Here is a 19,521-nt window from a genome sequence, read left to right on the forward strand (position 1 = left end):
ACAAAATCCCCTTTCCTACAAGGAAATTCTCTGTCTGTGTATTTGTGTTGGTCTGAAAATCATAGAAAAAATGGCTGGGCCAATCTCCACCATTTTTTACAAACGTGCCGGGGTTACCCAGGAGTAGGATATGGGCACAACCCCCACTCCCTCCAGCCCCCCCCCCCGCAGGGCTATTATCTGTAAACATGTGTGTTTGTATGTCTGAAAATCAAAACAGTGAACTCAAACAAGGAAATGAGGTAATTTGTCCCATCAATGCCGTGGTGCAATCTCGGGTTAATTTGTGAGCGGAAGGAGGGTGAGAGTAAATATGGGACAGCTTTTGAAGGGGGAGGTTGAGACTTTGGGGTTTGGGGGCGGAGAACAAAGATTGGACAGAGTTAGGAGAGGGAGGCTGAGGCTTTTTTGTTGAGGAGTTGTCAGAATTGCATGTGTAAGTTTACTCACAGTAAAAAAAATATGTGTGGTTGTGTTGTGTTGTTTTTGGTTGGTTTGTTGTGTTTGGCTGTGGTTGGTTGCATTGTGTTTGCATTGTATTGTGTTGTGTTTGGATGGTTGCATTGTGCTTGTGTTGTGTTTGGTTGTATTGTATTGTGTTTTGGTTGTGTTATGTTTGGTTGGTTGGTTGTGTTATGTTGTGATTGGTTGTTGTGTTTGTTATCTCCACCACCAAAGGTGAAGGAGGTTATATTTTCACCCCTCTCTGTCTGTCTGTCTTTGTTTATTTGTTTGTTTGTCTGTGCAGGATGTCTCCAAAAGTTGTGGACAGGTCCAGATTAAATTTGGTGGGCAGGTTCGGTGTGTGACAAGGACAAACTGATCAGATTTTGGTGAAGATCCAGATCCAGATCCGGATCCAACAACTAGAATTTTTAAAGTGATTCTTCACCATTGAGAGATAGGACCAAAAATGATAATATAGCACGATATCTCAAAAAATGATAATTTAGACGATAACTTGCTCTCCCTCATGCACAGATTTATCCTCTCTCGTCTTCAGTTCTCCTACCCTTCCTCCCACCCATGGTTCACTGAAGCTTGTGGCGAGGCAGTTCTCCTGAAACAACTTGCCTTTGCCTCATGGAGAGCAAACCCAACTTAACTGAGGGTAGTCTCAGTTCCTTCCATAAAGCTCGGAACGAGTGTGTATCTACCCTCAGGAGAGCCAGAAAACAACATCTTTCTAATCTCAAATCTGAACTCTCAAACCTCTCTCCCTCCTCCAAATGCTGGTGGCATCTAATCAAATCTGTTTCTGGTGTATGTTCCCCCTCCATCCCCTCCCTTGCCACAAATGGCAGCACTACTGATACCGCACGTGAAAAAGCTGAATGCCTAAACTCGGTGTTTGCAGCTAAATCTTGTGTCCTAAACCCATCGCTTTCTCTCCCAACCTTACCCAGTCGAACCTAACTGTCCCTGGACTCTGTATCCTTTTCTCCTGACAAGGTGGAGAGCTTGCTGTCAAACCTCGACTCAGATTCTGCAACCGGTCCAGATGGCATCAGCCCACGTGTCCTCAAAACCTGCTCCTCTGCTCTTGCTCACCCTCTCTCTGTTCTATTCACCCTCTCGTTTGCTCAAGGTCATCTGCCATCTGCTTGGAAATCAGCAAACATTACTGCCCTGAACAAAAAAGGTGCAAAACCAGATCCCTGCAACTACAGACCAATCAGCCTTCTCCCAATCATCAGCAAGGTTATGGAATCCATCATCGCTTCAGACATCAAATCCTTCCTTTTCTCCAATGGCTTGATTTCCGATCATCAATTTGGTTTCAGACCAGGTCACTCTACCCTGGATATGCTGCTTCTGCTCTCCCAACAATGGATGGAGGCCCTCATTGCCAGACAGGAAATCAGAGCCATATCCCGAGACAAACCGCGTACTTTTGGCACTGTCTGGCACCCTGCCCTGCTCACCAAACTCTCTCCCTGTGGTATTCAAGGCCATCTCCACTCATGGCTTGCAGACTTCCTCTCCCGTTGCAGTCAACGTGTGGCCCTAAATGGAGTTCTTTCATCCCTTCTCCCTGTCCAGGCTGGAGTTCCTCAAGGCAGCGTTCTGAGCCCTGTTCTTTTCTGGTTTTCATCAATGAGCTCTCAGATTCCCTGGAAAATCTTCTTTATCTCTTTACTGATGACATCACCCTCTGCCTTACCATCTCTCATCCATCAGACCGGCAAGCAGCAGCTTCTTTGCTGACTGCAGATCTGGGTAAAATCACAAACTGGTCCAACACGTGGAACATGTCTTTCAATCCGGACAAATCTCACACTCCCACTTTGTCTCTCTGAAAGGACCATTTGAAAACCCCCCCCATCTACTTTCTCAACAATCCTCTGGAAGAACTTCTTTCATTCAAGCTTCTGGGTCTCACTATCTGCCATGACCTTTCCTGGGAAAGCCACATTTCCAACCTGGCCTCCAAAGCCAGTCGCCAACTGGGCATCCTCCGATGTGCAAAGTCCTTCCTCTGCCCACCTGAACTCCTAACCACATACTAAGCTTTCATCCGCAGCCTGATGGAGTACTGCTCTCCCCTCTGGGCTGGTGCTCCTGCTTCCCACCTTTCTCAGCTTCACGCTGTGAAAACCAAGGCATTTTGGATCATTGGCATCTCCTGCGATGAGGCTGAGCCTTTGGGCCTCTCACTCTCTCACCGCAGGTAGGTCGGTGGTCTTTTTGTCTTCCATCGTCTCCTCTGGTCTCGCCCCCCCCCCCCTGATGTCTGCGATTTGTTCCCACCATATTTCCACAGGACGCTCAAGGTCCGCCAACAACCCCCTTCTGGTAAAACTACCAAAATCACGAATCACTGCTCACCTTCATCTTTCATTCCTCTTTTTCTTCACCTTTGGAATAAACTCCCTCACTCTGTTCAATCCCATTCTTCCCTCCAGGCCTTCAAAACAGTTGTTCACCACCACCTCTTAAGGTCCCCCATCCAAATCTTCGACCTTTTCTACCCCCGTTAATCCACCCCATACCCACCTCCTTCAAATTCCCTGCTTTCCTTCCTGAAAGTCCCTGCAGTGTCCATCATGTATACCCCATGTTCCTTGCCCTATCCCTCCCCCTTCCACAGATCTCCTCATCTCTTTGTTCCCCACTGTTTTGTCCTTCCCACTCCCGCCCCTCTTGTCTCACGCCCCCCTTGCCTGTGCATTGTGTGTTCGCTCTCATACGAGCCTCGACAAGGTATACAACAAAGAAAATGTTGTGGATGGATTCAGACGAAGCTTGGTAGACATGTTGGGTGTGTGACAAGGAAGAATTGATTCAATTTTGGTGAAGATCCGAATCCTGATCCGGATCCAATAATTTTTTAAGTGATTCTTCACCATTAATGCTTCAGTCACATTTGGCTCGGCGGCCGTAGGGTCTTAAAAATCTACGGCCACTAGCAATTATAGGGCAGTCGCAGTATTTCCACGGTCACACAATGTAGCAGTCACATATGTTTTTATTTTTCGGGTTTCCCAACCTTGACCGAACCCATTACCTGCAGAGCCTCGCAGCCGCATGGCTGAGGAAATCGCCATTGCAAGGCGTCTTCTTCTTCTTCTTTTCTTCTTCTTCTTTTCTTCTTCTTCCATTTTTCTTCCTCCTCTTCTTCTTCCATTTTTTCTTCCTCCTCTTCTTCTTCCATTTTTTCTTCCTCCTCTTCTTCTTCCATTTTTTCTTCCTCCTCTTCTTCTTCTTCCATTTTTCTTCCTCCTCTTCTTCTTCCATTTTTCTTCCTCCTCTTCTTCTTCCATTTTTCATCCTCTTCTTCTTCCATTTTTCTTCCTCCTCTTCTTCTTCCATTTTTCGTCCTCTTCTTCTTCCATTTTTCGTCCTCCTCTTCTTCTTCCATTTTTTCTTCTTCCTCTTCTTCCATTTTTCTTCCTCCTCTTCTTCTTCCATTTTTCTTCCTCCTCTTCTTCTTCCATTTTCTTCCTCTTCTTCTTCCATTTTTCTTCACGCGGCGGCCTGATTCAGCATTATCTTGTAAAACAAGTAATCTATAATCATGTACATTTTTCTCCTCATTGATAATTAATTAGTTCGGCGAAATGCGACCCGGAAACGATAAAAATGTTATCGGACGAAAAATTAACGGACATTATGGGACTAAAAAATCGAGTTATCAGAAGTTAACTGGTCCGATAACGATAAATGGAAGTTAACTTCCGATAATAGTCTGATTTAAAAAAAAGTGAACTTCGATAATTATCTGTTATCGGATTATCGCTTTTGTGCCCAACACGGGTGGCAAACACCTATACTCCAATCTCTAGCGGTAGCGCACGGTGGACGTACGGTCGATGCAGACTGCCACGGAGGCCGTACGTAGGACGCACGGCAGGCGTCGGGGAACCGTGTGTCGACCCTGCGTTACCCGCAGGGAGTCACACAGACCGCAAGGCCACCGTACGTTGAACACAGGGTGCCTTAGGACTACCCTTCGGCGACCGTGGAAATAGTGCGGCCGCCGTAATTTTTTGGGGGTTGGCAAAATTCATTTTTCATTGATAAGAGCCTACGGCAGCTACACGAATAACGCAAGCCCACCGTACGCCCTACGTACGGTCGACGTGGAACACATCTACGTCATGGCTACGGCTTATCGAATTGCTACGGCCAACCTATAAATGAAAAAAGTTATAACTCCGCGCTCTAATTCTACGGAGACCCCTACGGCCTGTAAAAGATAGCCATATGGCATAGGGCCACCCTGAGGCCACCTCAGAAACTCTGAGGCCGCTGCACGTTTCTGTCAATTCAGATGGGGTATGGCCGCCGTATCCTCGCCGTAGAGCAAATGTGACTCATGCTTAAGAGAAAGGGCTAAACATATATAGCATGATATCTCAAAAAGTTGTGGACAGATTCGGATGTAATTTGGTGAACATGTTGGGTTTGTGACAAGGTAGAAATGATTCTATTTTGGTGGAGATCTGAATCTGGATCTGGATATGAGAATCGTTTGAGTTTTTAAAGTGATTCTTCACCATTCATAGGGCCAAAAACGATATAGTACTGTCGATCATGATATTTCAAAAATGTATTGGACCCGATATGTTCTCGTGGATCAGGCATTACGGGGCGGAGGTATGCGCTCTACCGAGTGCCCTTTTAGTTTGTGTTGTTTTTGTGATGTGTTTGGTTGGTTTGTTGTGTTGTTGGTTGTTGGTTGTGTTGTTGGGTTGTGTTGTGTTGTACTATTTCAATGCTTGTTGGACCATGAGTACGTCCATTAATTACTTATAATTGCACCTTGATTACATCTATTAATTACGGACTATTGGAACATACCTTTTAGACACGTAGACCTTTTGGAGCCCTGCAACATCTTTTACACCCCTTTGTCCTTTTAGACCATTTTAGATCTTTTCTACCCTTTGTCCTTTCAGACCCTTTATACCCTTTAAACTTTTACAACATTTACACCATTTATACCTCTTAGATCCTTTAGAGCCGAAAGACCCTTTAGAGCCTTAAGACCCCCAAGACCTTGAGCACGTCTATTTATTTTGTATTATTGGACCATGACTATGTCTATTAATTACGTAATATTGAAATCTACCTTTTAGACCCCTTTCCTCCTTTCAGACCCCTTAGACTTTGGAAGACTCTTTAGACACTTTAAACCCCTTTAGACCCTCCAGACCTTTACATCCTTCAGACCACTTTGACCCCTCAGACCCCTTTCTACCCATTTCGATGCTTTAGACTTTTTTCAGACCTTCACATCTTTCAGACCATTGAATTGAGCTTTGCCCTTTAGACTTATTTGACCTTTCGACCATTTTTAGACTTTTTAAGACCATTTTAGACACCTTCAGACAATTCAGACCCTTGAGACCTTAAATTACACCCTTTAGACCCCTTAGACCTTTTGAGACGCTTTGTACACTTGACTCTTTCGACTTTTTTAGACTTTTCCAACTTTTCAGACCTTTCTTCTTTAGACCATCTTGACCTTTCATTTGCAATGGATGACCTTTCATTTCATAAATCCTTCCATTTATTTGCCACACAACATACACCACACAAAACTAGTCTTAGCAAGGGCCTGCAATCTTTGTTTGCTCTTTCTAGTTGTTCACTGCTGTTGCTTGAACAAAGTTTTCGTTTCAAGCAGAGTTTGAGCCAACTGGCCTCTTCCTTTGCAGGGGTTAGTTACATCGAAAGCTTTTTCTCTTCCTGACTGATGTTTTCTTTTCCTGAGTCTCTTCCTGCCTGATGTTTTTATTTTTTACATCCCTCTCACCTTGTGGCGGTTTATTTCTTCTTATAAACCTTCTGAATAAAGGCATTGATAAAGTTCTCAGATTGAGATGCTCACAATAATATGGTCCAAAGGGTTAAGGTTTTGGCATTCCTTGGGTTATTGGATCTCATTTGCAGATTGTTTTCAATGACTCTTGTAGATGGTGGTGACGTACCTTGATTGCTAATTTCAACCACCCCATAGTGTTCCTCACATTATTTGCTCACAATGGGTAGCCATTTTCAGCTTTATGCCTTGCATATTATTTTTAATTGCCAACAAAGCCTTTGATCAATTTTGGCAGGTGAATTGTAAATCATATTAGCCAATTGAATTTGGGGGCAACGCAGCAGGTACAGGCCACGGACGGTTGGGTAACAGACTAAAACTATATGTGAAAAGATTTCGCTCATTGCGAACCCTGCCACGTCTCTGGCTGTGGATTACAACTTCAAATCTGTCTTTTGCTGCCAATGCTAATGTGGCTTTGTGATTCCTTTCAGCTGGCAGCGAGGGTCCTGCTATAGACTATGCCTGCAGCAGCTGTGACAGTCGGGCTAAAAGCAGTAATTGATAGCGAATGGCCCATTATGAAGGAGCACGGCAAAGATCCAGAACACTGGAACAATACAAAGAAGCCCTGGGATGCTTTTTGAGCTTGTTGAGCTGAATTCATTGTGCGCTTCCCGAGCGATGTCGCACGCGCACCATGTGTTTTTTCTAACAAATGTATTATGGCTGTGAGTCAATCCCTTAAGTGGGTTTGCAAGGCCACTAATCCAGGATATGACTGGTCCACATTTTGATCCAGTTATGCTATGCTGCACAGTTTGGTGGGAATGCAATAATTTCTTTGAGGTGAAGTTGGTTGGCGACCTTCCTTTATTTTCACGAATGAATGTTTGGTGTTTGCGTACCTTTCAAACTTTCTCACGATTTAACTTCTCTGAAACCAGTTAGACCAATAGTATCGAGGAATGTTTCATAATCGTTGAAAAATGTGTTTCTTATTATCACAGCAATTCGAGACGGAACGAAGGAAACTGAGAGGAAGGGGGATGACCAAACTTTTTTGGCACCAAACATAAATGGGCCATTATTAATGTTTTTTTTCAATATCTACCGATATAAAACACAATGTGTGTTTGTGTATTTGTGTATTTCTCTGTCCTCCTTATAAGGACAATTTCAATAGGGTTTTAAAGGCTAATTTTTTCACATGACTGTGTGTTCACCAGGGTCTATTTTTTTCAGGATTAAAAAAAAAAACTCGAAAAACATTTTTCATAAAAGAGCCTTCTATAAAAAAAAAAAGCCATAAAAGAGCCATAAAAAAGAGACATAAAATGTCTCTTCTCTTTGTAATGTAGATGGAGACTTGCAACCAGACCTTAAAGGTGATGTACAGAAACGTGTAAAAAAATAACAATACACACAAAGGTACAGGGAGGTGAAATTCCCCACACGTGATGTGATATGCGCGCAGAGTAAAACGAGTTTTCATTTACGTCTGTCCATAGGATGTCTAATAAATGAAGAAGACATAAGCACACCTGACGCTAGGCCGAGGCTTCAGACTTTGCCAAACTCACGAGGCTGTATTGTCGAAACAAAATATCCCTGAAGATATGGTCACATTTGTACATGTAGTGTTTTAAAATAACGCTTATTGCTACAAAACATCATATCTTCCGGTCTTCTTGAATATATCGAAAAAAATTATTCCAACTGTCATTTTTGACGGGCTTTTATACTAGTACATGTAATTATGGCTTAAAATTGTAGGAGCGATTTTTAGTCAGATATTCTACCTTTAAAATGTCAATTGTTTGCCACTGGATGCTTTGGGAAGTGCAGATCATAATTGTCGTTACTTCCTCTTATTTTTCTCTTTTATGGATATTCCCTTGCATTCCCACCTCCAATAATAATTATTGTCTTAAGTTCTCTGCACTCCTTCAAGCAAGGTGCTGAGCACCTTTTACCATACCATGCCTTTTAGTCCTTTAGTAGTAGGTGTCCCATCAACATCAATATTTGTACAACAAAAGGGTTTCCATTAGAGGGGAAATATACAGGGCTTGTCTTTAACCAGGAGAATGCTCTTTGTCAGGTGAAACCATGCTGATGCGCAAGTTAAACACCCCCACGTGACCGAACAAGAATGTGTTTTTTTTATGTACATTCAGCTCCCTCGATGTGTGATTACATGCGATCACAGGTCCGGGAGGGCAGAGACTTGATTACAAAAGAAGAGGAGGTCCAGTAATTAGGAAGAGGTCGCAGCATAGTGAGTTTGTTATTAAAACAGCATTATATTCCTATCATAATCAATAAAATCCTGAATTCTTCCAAATAATGATGCATTCTAAGTTACAATGTTGCTTGTACTGCTGGAACTTTCTCAAAGAATAGGATGAGCAATATAATTCCTCTTGGACTCCACCATTTAAATTGGTCATGCTTCTTCTGCACAGACCCAAATGACGTTTACCTTTGGAGTTTATAAAAAAAAGAAAAAAGAAAGTGGGGGCACTTGACCCGTTTTTGAGCTTTTGCACATCACTGGACTGGCAGTATTGAGGCAGATAGCAAGTTTCCCCACTGGGTCATATAAAGGTTTGCTGTGGAGGATGAGCGTATGTTCTGGTGAACTCTGGTTAAGAGTAGAACCTTAGGGATGGGTTATCCAGCTGATATCACTCTTTGTGCCATTACAGTGAGCAAGTATCGAACACGAGGGACACTTTCGAGCAAATGATCCTCAGTATTAAGAGGCGAGGAGACTCAAGTTCCGAGCGTTCACTGCCTGAGCATCTTGGTGAACTCGGATGGACGTGTCCTTCCACAGACCTTGAATGATATTCTCCATAAATCTCCTCTTGACTCGCACATAAATCAAACCACACTGTGACATTACCTGTTCTTTATTCTCCTACACGGGCTGATTCATTTAATTTGAGGCTCCGAATGCTTGATGCATCTTTACTCATGAGTAGTTCATCGACGTGTAGGCACTAATTACAGCTGCTGATCATTTGGTTTATTGACTTTTGCTGGTGTTTTGTTTCTTTTTATTATTTCTCTTTGTCAGTTTATTTGTTGCATTGCCATTAGATTTTATATTTGTCTCCTCTTTCCACTTGTCAGCAATAGTGCTATTCATTTATTTTGTAATTGCGAGCTAAGGTACCCATTTGCCTTGTCCAAGAGTGGTATGTGAAAGTTTGATATCACTACATAGGTCTAGTTTGCCCTTTTGTCAAGCCAACTTCATGATTTGTTGAATTTTATTAAATGCCATCAATTTTGATAGTGTGATGCAGAGGTATTACCCTTAACTTTGAGCTATATAGCCTGTTTGGTTTCCAGCTCAACTACAAACTGCTGGATTGGTGCTTCACTGGCAGGGCATTGCATCACAACGTGTGCATCCCCATTGGATGGATATTAAGCCGATTGTCCCATCTGCTACCGTGAGTGGACATTAAAAATCCCATGGTGTCTTCCGTGAAGAGTAGGTGAGTTATTACCAGTAGTGGGGCAACTTAGCTAAATATAGCATAACAATTGTGCATTTTGTGAGGAAAGTACCAAATTTGGCACACTAGTAGCCGAACATATTATGAACAGATTTGGATATTGGGCCATCTCAAAATTTTTGATGGCAGTGAAAAATGGCTGCCACAGCCATCAGCAGCTGAATTTGAGATGGCCCAATATCCAAATCTGTTCATAATATGTTCGGCTACTAGTGTGCCAAATTTGGTGCTTTCCTCACAAAATGCACAATTGTTATGCTGAGTTGCCCCACTACAGCATCCTGAACAAATTAAAAATTCCAGCTCAAAACGTTTCCAATAAAACGTCAGGCCTAGCCTTCCAGTTCCTGAAAGACTTGGACCAAAATCTTTTGGCCACTGGCATTCTGGCCTGGTCACCAGCAGGCCTCTCCAGTAACTTAAGTTGGAAAATCGACCAAAATAGCATTGCCACCTTAAACCTCAAACACTCTGACGAATTGGAATCGAGCTTTCCTATCCATTGGCATTGATGTTTTTATTTTTTTTTAAGATACAATGTCAAGACTTGTGTAAGAGCTAACACACAGAACGTATAACAATGGGAGCAGGCAACAAGAAGGATGGGAGAGGGAAGCACAAAACAGTGGGGGAATAGACACGTGCGGATATCTGTCGAATGGAGAGAGATGGAGCGGCATACAAGAGGTAAATATGATGGGCACTAAAGGGACTTTCAGGAAGGAAAGCAGGGAATATGAAGGAGGTGGGCTTGGGATGGATTAAGGGGGTAGAAAAGATCAAGGATTTGGATGGGGGAAGACAAGAGATGGTAGCGAACAGCTGCTTTCAATACCTGGAAGGAAAAGATGGATTGAAGAGTGTGTGGGAGTTTGTTCCAAAGGTAGGGAAAAAGAGGAATGAAAGAATGAAGGTAAGCAGTGATTCTTGATTTTGGTAGTTTATCCAGAAGGGGATTGCTGGCGGACCTTGAGCGCCCTGCGGAAATATGGGAGGGGGGGGGACAGATAGCAGACAGAGCAGGTGGTGGGAGAGGGTGAAGCCAGAAAGGAGATGGTAGAAGACAGAAAGACCACTGACCTGCCAGCAGTGAGAGACCCAAAGACTTGGCCTCATCGCTGGAGATACCAAGGATCTTAAATGCCTTGGTTTCCACAGCGTGGAGCCGAGAAAGGTGAGAGGCGGGAGCACCAGCCCAGAGGGGAGAGCATTGCTCCATCATGCTGCGGATGAAAGCTTTGTATGTGGTCAGGAGCTCAGGTGTGCCAAGGAAGGACTTTGCACGATGGAGGATGCCCAATCGGCGACTAGCTTTGGAGGCCAGCTTGGAGATGTGGCTTTCCCAGGAAAGATCATGGCAGATAGTGAGGCCCAGAAGTTTGAATGATAGGACTTCTTCAAGAGGATTGTTGAGAAAGCAGATGGGGGAGTTTTCCAGATGGTGCTTTTGGAGACACTTGGTGAAAGTGTGAGATTTGTCAGGATTGAAAGACCTGTTCCATTTGTCGGACCAGCTTGTGATTTTATTCAGATCTGTAGAGAGTGAAGAGGCTGCTGCCAGCCGATCTGAGGGATGACATGATACGGCAGTGTTGAGTCATCAGCAAAGAGATAAAGAAGATTTTCGAGAGAGTCGGAGAGATCATTGATGAAAACCAGAAAAAAGAACAGGGCCCAGAACGCTACCTTGAGGAACTCTCGCCTGGACAGAAAGAGGAGATGAGAGAACTCCATTAAGAGTCACATCTTGACTGTGAGAGGAGAGGAAGTGTACGAGTCAAGAGTGGGGATTGCCTTGGATACCATTGGACACGAGTTTGGTGAGCAGGATGGGGTGCCAGACCGTATCAAAAGCACGTGATATGTCTAAACTGACCACTTGTGAGAATACCTCTTCTGATACCACACTGATCGAGCAATTTAATCGGTTAAGCATGTAACTTATTTAAATCTATCACTACGACAGAATAAGATAGAAAGAGACAAGCTGGAGTGTTGCAAACAGAGCCTTGAAATGAGCCAGTCGTTTCTGAAGTGGTGACGGAAATGAATCGCAACATTAAAGGTTAGGATGAAATTGGAACGTTAAAGTTAGCTTTCACATTTGTGTAACAAATAACTTGCAATAGCCTTTTCATGTAAGGGTCATTAGGCAGTGAGAGTAGTTACTGCGGTTTCACTGTGGTCGTAGCCCGGGTAATTACACCCAAGTCGTGGACCATGTGAGGATGACTCTATTCGAGTCTGTACAGAAGATGTTGCAAATGATTCTTCAATCCTTGTGAAACCTGTTTTTGTTTTCTACAGTCTCCAGTATATGATTCATGGATTTCAAATGTCGACTATTGTATGGAATACAGATCAGCTGTGGATGCGCACTGTGCTGGAAATGTGCGTTGGACTCGTTATTTCCTCTTGAAGTTTATACATTTAATGTAACGTTCTCTTGTGAATATACCTTAAGTGAAGAGGAGGCATTTGGATTATAATTTTCCAAAAATGTTGTTTTTTTTTTTTAAGTTTCATTGAATTCATCGTTGACTCAATATATGGACTTAATAAAAAGTTTAATCCTACTTTATCGATATTACTTTTCAAATTAACTCGTCTCTGATTTGTTATTCTCATTTTCATTTGTGGCTCACTCATTTGTTCTTTAATTTCCGAACTAAGTGTAACATTCCATACGTATTGTGATATCACACTGATGTTATTGAGTCAAGGTAAAGTTGGGTTTCAAGGTCTGAATCCTCATTACTTTGGGGTGTTGTGAAGATTTTTCTTTGATGGCAGCAAACATTTAGAGAGACTATTGGAAGAACTCCATCTCTCACTCTCTGTGTACTGCTGTCATACCTCCCAAATCCCAGAAGTACCTCTGGCTGTGATTTCCCCTCAACCTCTTATTTGTCTGTGCGTTGTACCATCCTCCAAACATTGACGACTCCATCTGCATATCTACCTTTCCCTCTCCCTCTCCCTCTCTCCCTTCCTCTCATGAAACAGACCAACTTTTAACCACTCATCCCAACTCTCTCTTCCTCCGATGTGTTGATTTCAATTGTCACCGTGTAAATTGGCTGGGTGTTGGTACCTCTCACCACCCATGGCACTTTTGCAAAGGACTTCAGAAAATGATAAATGGGGTTTCTGCAATGCTCATTCAAATGAAGGGGGGGGGGGGAGGGAAAAACTTTCTGACCCAAGCCCCAAAAGCCCAAAATAGGAGATTCATTTTCTCCCCACCTATCCCCTTCCCTCCCATACAAACAAATGTAAAATTGAGACTTACTGATTAAAGCACTTCTTTCCCCCAACATAATCACAGTCCTTTTATATTTTCATTCCACTCAAAGAGCGAACCAACGAATATTTGCCCATGTTATACTTTTGGGAATAACTTAATTTTCTTAAAACATTCATTTCCATCAAGTATATTCACAAAGAATAACTTGGAACTTGGTTCTTGGCTTAAGTGTCTTTGTTGAGCAGAAATGAAACGATAAACTTCTCTTAATGCTCTTATTTTTCATGGTCTTTCCAAATTCAACATTATGTGTTGTTTTATGTAAGTTTTTCTCAAAATCATTCAAAGCAAGCTGTTTCATTTTCATGTTAAAATGAGTCAGACTGCTTGAGGACCGAAGCAAAAATGCGACTCATTTCATATGTGAGACACACCCTGAAAAACCCATTGTTGTGTAATCTCCCATGATGTCATCAATTCGAGGCTATTTATTACCAAACCGAACTTCGTTCTTATTCAGTCTTATTCAGAGAATTTTGAGTCTTATTCAGAGAATGGAGTATTTAGAAGAGAACTCTGACCTTGTAGATCAATCGTTTTCACAAGATGAGAGGTGAGATCCTTCAACCCATTCATTAATTGTTTTATACAGAATTAAATCACGATACAACCAATAATTATTATGTCTTTTTCTAACAGGTTATCCCCAATAAGAACATCGTTGATAACTGATTTGGAAAATGAAGCCTTTACATACAGTATCACGAGGAATGGCAAAAAATGAATGACTTCCTTAAAGACATTCAATCGTTCAGAAGAGAATTGAATGACATTTTTGTTGGCTGGAAAGAAGTTCTCTCATGTCCTCTGACCTTGAATGAGTCAAGTCAAAGGTGAGAAATTATCCCTCTGTCTGTGTGTGTGTGTGTGTGTGTGTGTGTATGTATGTGTGTGTGTGTGTGTGTGTGTGTGTGTGTGTGTGTGTGTGCATGTGTGTGTGTGTGTGTGTGTGTGTGTGTGTGTGTGTGCATGTGTGTGTGTGTGATTGTGTGTGTGCATATGTGTGTATATGTGTGTTTATATGTGTATGTGTGTGTGTGTCTGTGTGTCTCTGTCTCTGTCTATGTCTTTGTCTCTGTCTTTGTCTCTGTCTTTGTCTCTGTCTTTGTCTCTCTATGTCTCTAGGTCTCTGTCTATATCTCTCTTGAGTGTTGACTCATTATTTTATTTTTCAGTTTAAACACCTGTCTGGATGAACCAAACACACAACTTAATCTTCTGGAGGAATCTGACACGACACTCAATCTTCTGGAGGTAAATGTTTTATTTATTATTTTATTAATATCATGATATAATCATCTTTATATACCCTAATTGTTCTTCCCTCTTTGTTTTGAATAGAATATGTTGACCGAGTTTAAAAATCACAAACCATCAGACTGCTGCGAAAGAAGATTTTGTTAAATGTTTGTAATCTTTCATGATATATGCTTTCCTTATAATTATCTGATTTTGAATTACAAGAAAAGAATAAAGGAGATGTAAAGGGGGGGGGGTTGGGTTGGGGGGTAGGTGTGCTCCCCCAATGACCCACCACTCCCCTCATCCCTCTCCCCTCCCCATGTGTGTGGGGGGAAGGGGGGTGGGATGAGGGGGGTGGTGGGTCAAAGATGGGGGCGCACAGGGGGTGGGGCTTCTGTGGGTGGGTGGGGCTTGTGTGGGTGGAGCAATTTTTTAAATTAAATTAACATGTTGTGTGTGGGAAGGAATAAACTAATCACTAATTTTGTGTATATGATGGATGTAGATGTGGCTAATGTGAGTTGGGTTTGTGTTGGTGGGGTATGCGTGGATGTGGTTTATATGGGCGGGGCTTGTGTGGATGTGGCTTTTGTGGGTGGGGTTTGTGTGAGTGGGGTTTGCGTGGGTGGGGCTTGTGTGGATGTGGCTTTTGTGGGTGTGGTTTGTGTGGGTGGAGCTTGTGTGGGTGGAGTCAAAAAGGGGCGGAGTCTAAAAAATTCAATTTATCTTTGTCTTTTGTAATTCCTATGAATAAAATGAACCTAAAATCTCTTCCCCCTTTAAATCACGTAATTTGTAAGTTCAAGGAACTGTACCGACGACATTAACAATTTTAAAAAGTTCATTTGTCCATCGCTTAGTATAACCTTTTTCAAAATGACATTTCCACCTGTATATTCTTACTATATCACCAACTTTGAACTTAGGCTTTCTGACATTAACCTCTTTTTCATATTTTAATTTTGTGAATGTTTCTGATGGCTTAGTTTTTGTTGAGGTATGAATCATTTCATTATACTTATCCACAATGTCCTGAATTAAAGATGACCATTGTTGAGAACCGAGTTGAGTTAAGTTTTTTATGTAGTCTCTCTTTTCAAGTGCGATTAAAACGCTCAATAACAACCGCTTTTCCTTCATTAAAGGTGCTGTATAAGGTAATGTTATTTTAAAGAAAATTCATAAATGTTTTGTTGTAGCACTCTGTACCCTCATCAGTCCACAATTTTTTAGGTTTTCTCTTGCTTTTATTGAACATCTGTTGGAAAGCTAACATAAGAGTATTACCTGTTTGTTTTTTTTTCAAAGGGACAACCCACGCATATCTACTCCTCAAATCAATAACGGTTAAAGCATACTTGTACCCCTTATCATAATCCAGTTCAATTAAATCAGCGGACCAGATATAATCAACTTCCTTGGAATAAACCTTCCTTCTATGAAACTTTGTGATTATTGGTTTATGTAATTCATCAGCTAATTGGTCTTCAATTTTAATTACATCATTAGAGCCTATAAGTTTTTTGAATTTCCAAGCCCAAGTTTCAATTTAGCACTGATCATCTTCTTCACGATGAACCTATCAACTTTTTCTCTCAAGGTTGGATTTTGTATCAGAGACAAATTATACAACATTTCTCTATCGGCTTCATGTTTTTCTTCCAACGTTGTGCTATTTCAATAATCAATATGGTGCCTCATGCACACTTCATCAACCCTATTGACAGGTTTGCTCCACGGTTTAGGATTGTCAGCCTCATCTAATCTTTTATTCAAGTTTGTTCCTGGACCACAGAAACAATACCCTGGTAGATGTAATTCCCCTGGTATTCTAGTTCTAGTCTGAACATGTACCTTTTTGTATAACCCTATAATTTTTACTTTTAACATACGAGATATTTTTACTCTTGGTTTTCTTTTTTCATTTCAGACAATAACTCATTTATTTATGTGAAAAATTTCGACAGAGTGTGAAAACCTTTTTAGTTTCCAACATGCACATTTGAATCTTAATTTTTAAAATGTAAAGAATCCTTCGAAATGTCTTCACTCTCTCCTCCATTTATTTAAGAAAAAAATGTAAAACTTTAATCAAAGTCAATTACACCATCATCAATAATGTAATCTTTCCTTCTTTCTCTCCTTTATCTCCACTTTCTCATTTAGATCTTCTCCCTGAAACCGATGTTAATAGTCTTGACGCATATATTTCTAATAGTCTTGCCAATTCTTTGTTTTCCTCATCGGTGCGTTGAGATTTATTTATTTTCTGTTATCCCTTTGATCTTTTTATTATCTCACTGGTTTCCATTTTTTTTTATTCTCTCTCTTTCTTCCCTCTCCCTCTCATCCTTCTCTCTCTTCTCTCTCTCTCCTTCTCTCTCTTCTCCCTCTCCTCCTTCTCTCTCTTCTCCCTCTCCTCATTCTCCCTCTTCTCCCTCTCTTCTTTCTCTTTTTTCTCCCTCTCCTCCTTCTCTCTTGTCTCAGTTTCTTCAACTCCTTCCTCATCCCTTACTATCCTTGAACCACTTTCACCCCAAAGAATATCATACATATATTCATCTGGATTCTGCGATACTCTTGAATCCACAATTATTTTTCTCATAACAGGAAACCAATAAGATTTGTTGATGATTTTGAGAAGAGCCTTGTGTTTACTTAACTTTAAAATTCTTTCATTATTTAACATTTTAGTTAAATCCAAAGTTGTTGGTTTATTAACAACAGTATAAAGCCAATCTTTTATTGAAAATACCTCATTCTTATGTTGTAGAACATATTTATTAAAATACCAAATACCCTTTTCTTGAAAGTATGCTTGGACACAGAAATGATAATTTTCTTGAAGCCTTCTTGCTGTCATTTATGTATCAGAAATATATGACAGATTAATATAATGGCAGGAAATACCTCCCCATCTTCCCATAGTTAAATCAGTTTGTATTCCCTTACTTATTAAATATAATCCTGTTCTTTGTGTTTTCATGATATAAACTATGGCAAAACCATTATTGATTTTACCCTTATTAAATTAATTTATTTGTTGTTTGCTAATCGTGCTTCCACAAAACTCTTTCTCGGCACCAAGTGGACAATATTCTTCCTTAGGAGACTGATTTAATTGTTCCAGGTCTTCTAGGTTAATCTTAAATGACCAATTATACCCTAAATCATTCATATTATATCCCCATTGTTCTCTTCTCATAAAAACGATACGCCCTTCTTTATAAAATTTGATTTGAATTGGAACTGTGAATTCTGTATGACCAGAGATAAAATCAACACTTCTGTATCTTTGGAATACACAGCCGTTTTATTTAAGGATATATATTGTGATAAATCACTTGATCTCACCAAGTCATTCGCATCAGTTGGGCTTGGATAATTTATTAATTTATAAACATTTTTCATATTAATATTTCTTGCAATACTATATTTCTGTCATTCAGCCTGTGCCTTTGTGTAATACTTTGATAAATAAATATCCAGTTCTTGGGATACACCAAAGATAGAACCATCTTTACCAACATAAGTCATCTATATTAGATTAAAAATAATTTCATTAATAAAAATTTTTTTGTTGAGTTAAAATAACACATTTAGACATAATTGACCACAACACTTGGAATTTAATTATTGGACTTGAAATGTTTGATAATCACCATTCTGTAAGAATTTTATTACTTCAACAGGTGGTGGAAGACCATAACTATCAATATAATAATTGTCTTGACTATTAAAAATACAAACCCAATGAGAACCGTTCCCATTATTATCTTCTCAGTTCATAATGATATTCTTTGTATGTTTAGACACGTTTGTTAATTCATCTCTCATACAAATAACCACATTATGAATTTTTAATTTCTTTCCAAATTCTTTCAACCACTCATCAATGCTCATTTATTTATTAGAAAGATATAATCCATTACCTCTTTTCGTTAATTTTACACCTGCTTGTGCTATAGAAGAAAGCATATCTCCAACTAACAATCTCGCTTTATCAGGCAGACTTTCAAGTTTTTCAGCAAAATCTACAATTACACAACTTCCACTAATTTGTTTCTCCAACTCTTTGTTATGTCTTTTCAACTCTTTTTGAGCCCGGAGTTGAACCTTCCTTTCGTTGGTAGTTTTCACCGCTGTTGAAATACCACCCGTCAATGCTCCAACCGCACTTAAACCAGCAAATAAAGGAATTAGAAATGGGAGAAATCCTCCACTCCTCTCTTTTATTGAATATTTCTTCATTGCTTTTGACATTTTAATTTTAAGTGAGTCAGTATCGTTCAATATTTTCAAATATTCTCTTGTGAGCAAAACATCAATTCTTACTGCTCCTTTTCTCTGAATTGTATTAACGTTAATCATACAAGGCTTTCGATTTTGAATACAAGATGATAGCTTATGAAGATCGTTTTGATTAACATATACCACAGTTGGCATTTTACTACTCATTTATTTATCAAAAAAATTATGTGACTCATCATAACACCATTATCTGTATTAATCTGCTGTTCTGTTTCTTCCAAAAGCAAACAATATGTCTCAACTTCTTCACTCTCTTCTCTTTCAATGTAGAGGGAAGTATCCATTCGATTAGACTTTATAGTTTCCTTTTGAGCACTCAGGTCAATCGCATAGATTGTATCCAGACTTTTAAATGCTGTCATATCCAAAATGGGTTCTTTATTTCTATTGCTTTCACACACCTTTTGGTAAGACTTGTATGCTTCAGCAAAATCATTTTTTTCCCAATTAATTTCCAATCTATCTCGTGGATAAAATGTTCCATCTCGAGAAACGCGAAGTTGTTTCACCTGAGCATTATCACTCAATAAATTATTCTTATCAGTAGCAGTATCACCATCTGGTTTTTAAAAAATGAGCCACAGATATCGTGGCTTTCCTTCCAGAACACTCAAATTCCACATGTAAGTGGTTTGGTTCAGTTTAACATGTTGGCATCTTCTTTTAAGGTATGATACATTGAGTGGTTTCTTTGAGTTAAGTCTTCTACTCAACATCTCTTCTGTTTTAAGATGAGGAGTATATTCACTAATATACCAACTAATTTCATCAATTAGAAATTTATTCTGAGCAGCAAAAGCATTAGCCACACCAAAAAGCAATCTATTTTCATTATCATTCCTTTGTAGTTGAAATCT

At 40.3% G+C, this 19,521-nt stretch overlaps 1 protein-coding gene across 3 annotated transcripts in view; it reads left to right on the top strand.

Moving 5' to 3' along the window:
- LOC147011788 (guanylyl cyclase C-like) overlaps positions 1 to 12,983 on the top strand; it is a 381,297-nt gene extending 368,314 nt beyond the window's left edge. The window contains exon 29 of one of the 3 annotated variants that reach the window (XR_015051559.1): positions 8,983 to 9,038. Coding sequence is in view for 1 of the 3 variants with exons in the window: in XM_085856337.1 (XP_085712463.1) it covers positions 8,983 to 9,124 (142 nt within the window). In the remaining 2 variants the exon portion in view is untranslated. Of the gene's footprint in view, positions 1 to 8,982 lie in introns of all 3 variants that reach the window. The other 2 variants (XM_085856338.1, XM_085856337.1) reach the window with 2 other exon arrangements.
- Positions 12,984 to 19,521: the final 6,538 nt, after the last annotated feature.

This window comes from Eptatretus burgeri, chromosome 15 (genome assembly GCF_056783735.1).
Source record: "Eptatretus burgeri isolate ZD-2024b chromosome 15, Ebu_testis_v1, whole genome shotgun sequence".
Lineage (NCBI taxonomy): Eukaryota > Metazoa > Chordata > Myxini > Myxiniformes > Myxinidae > Eptatretus > Eptatretus burgeri.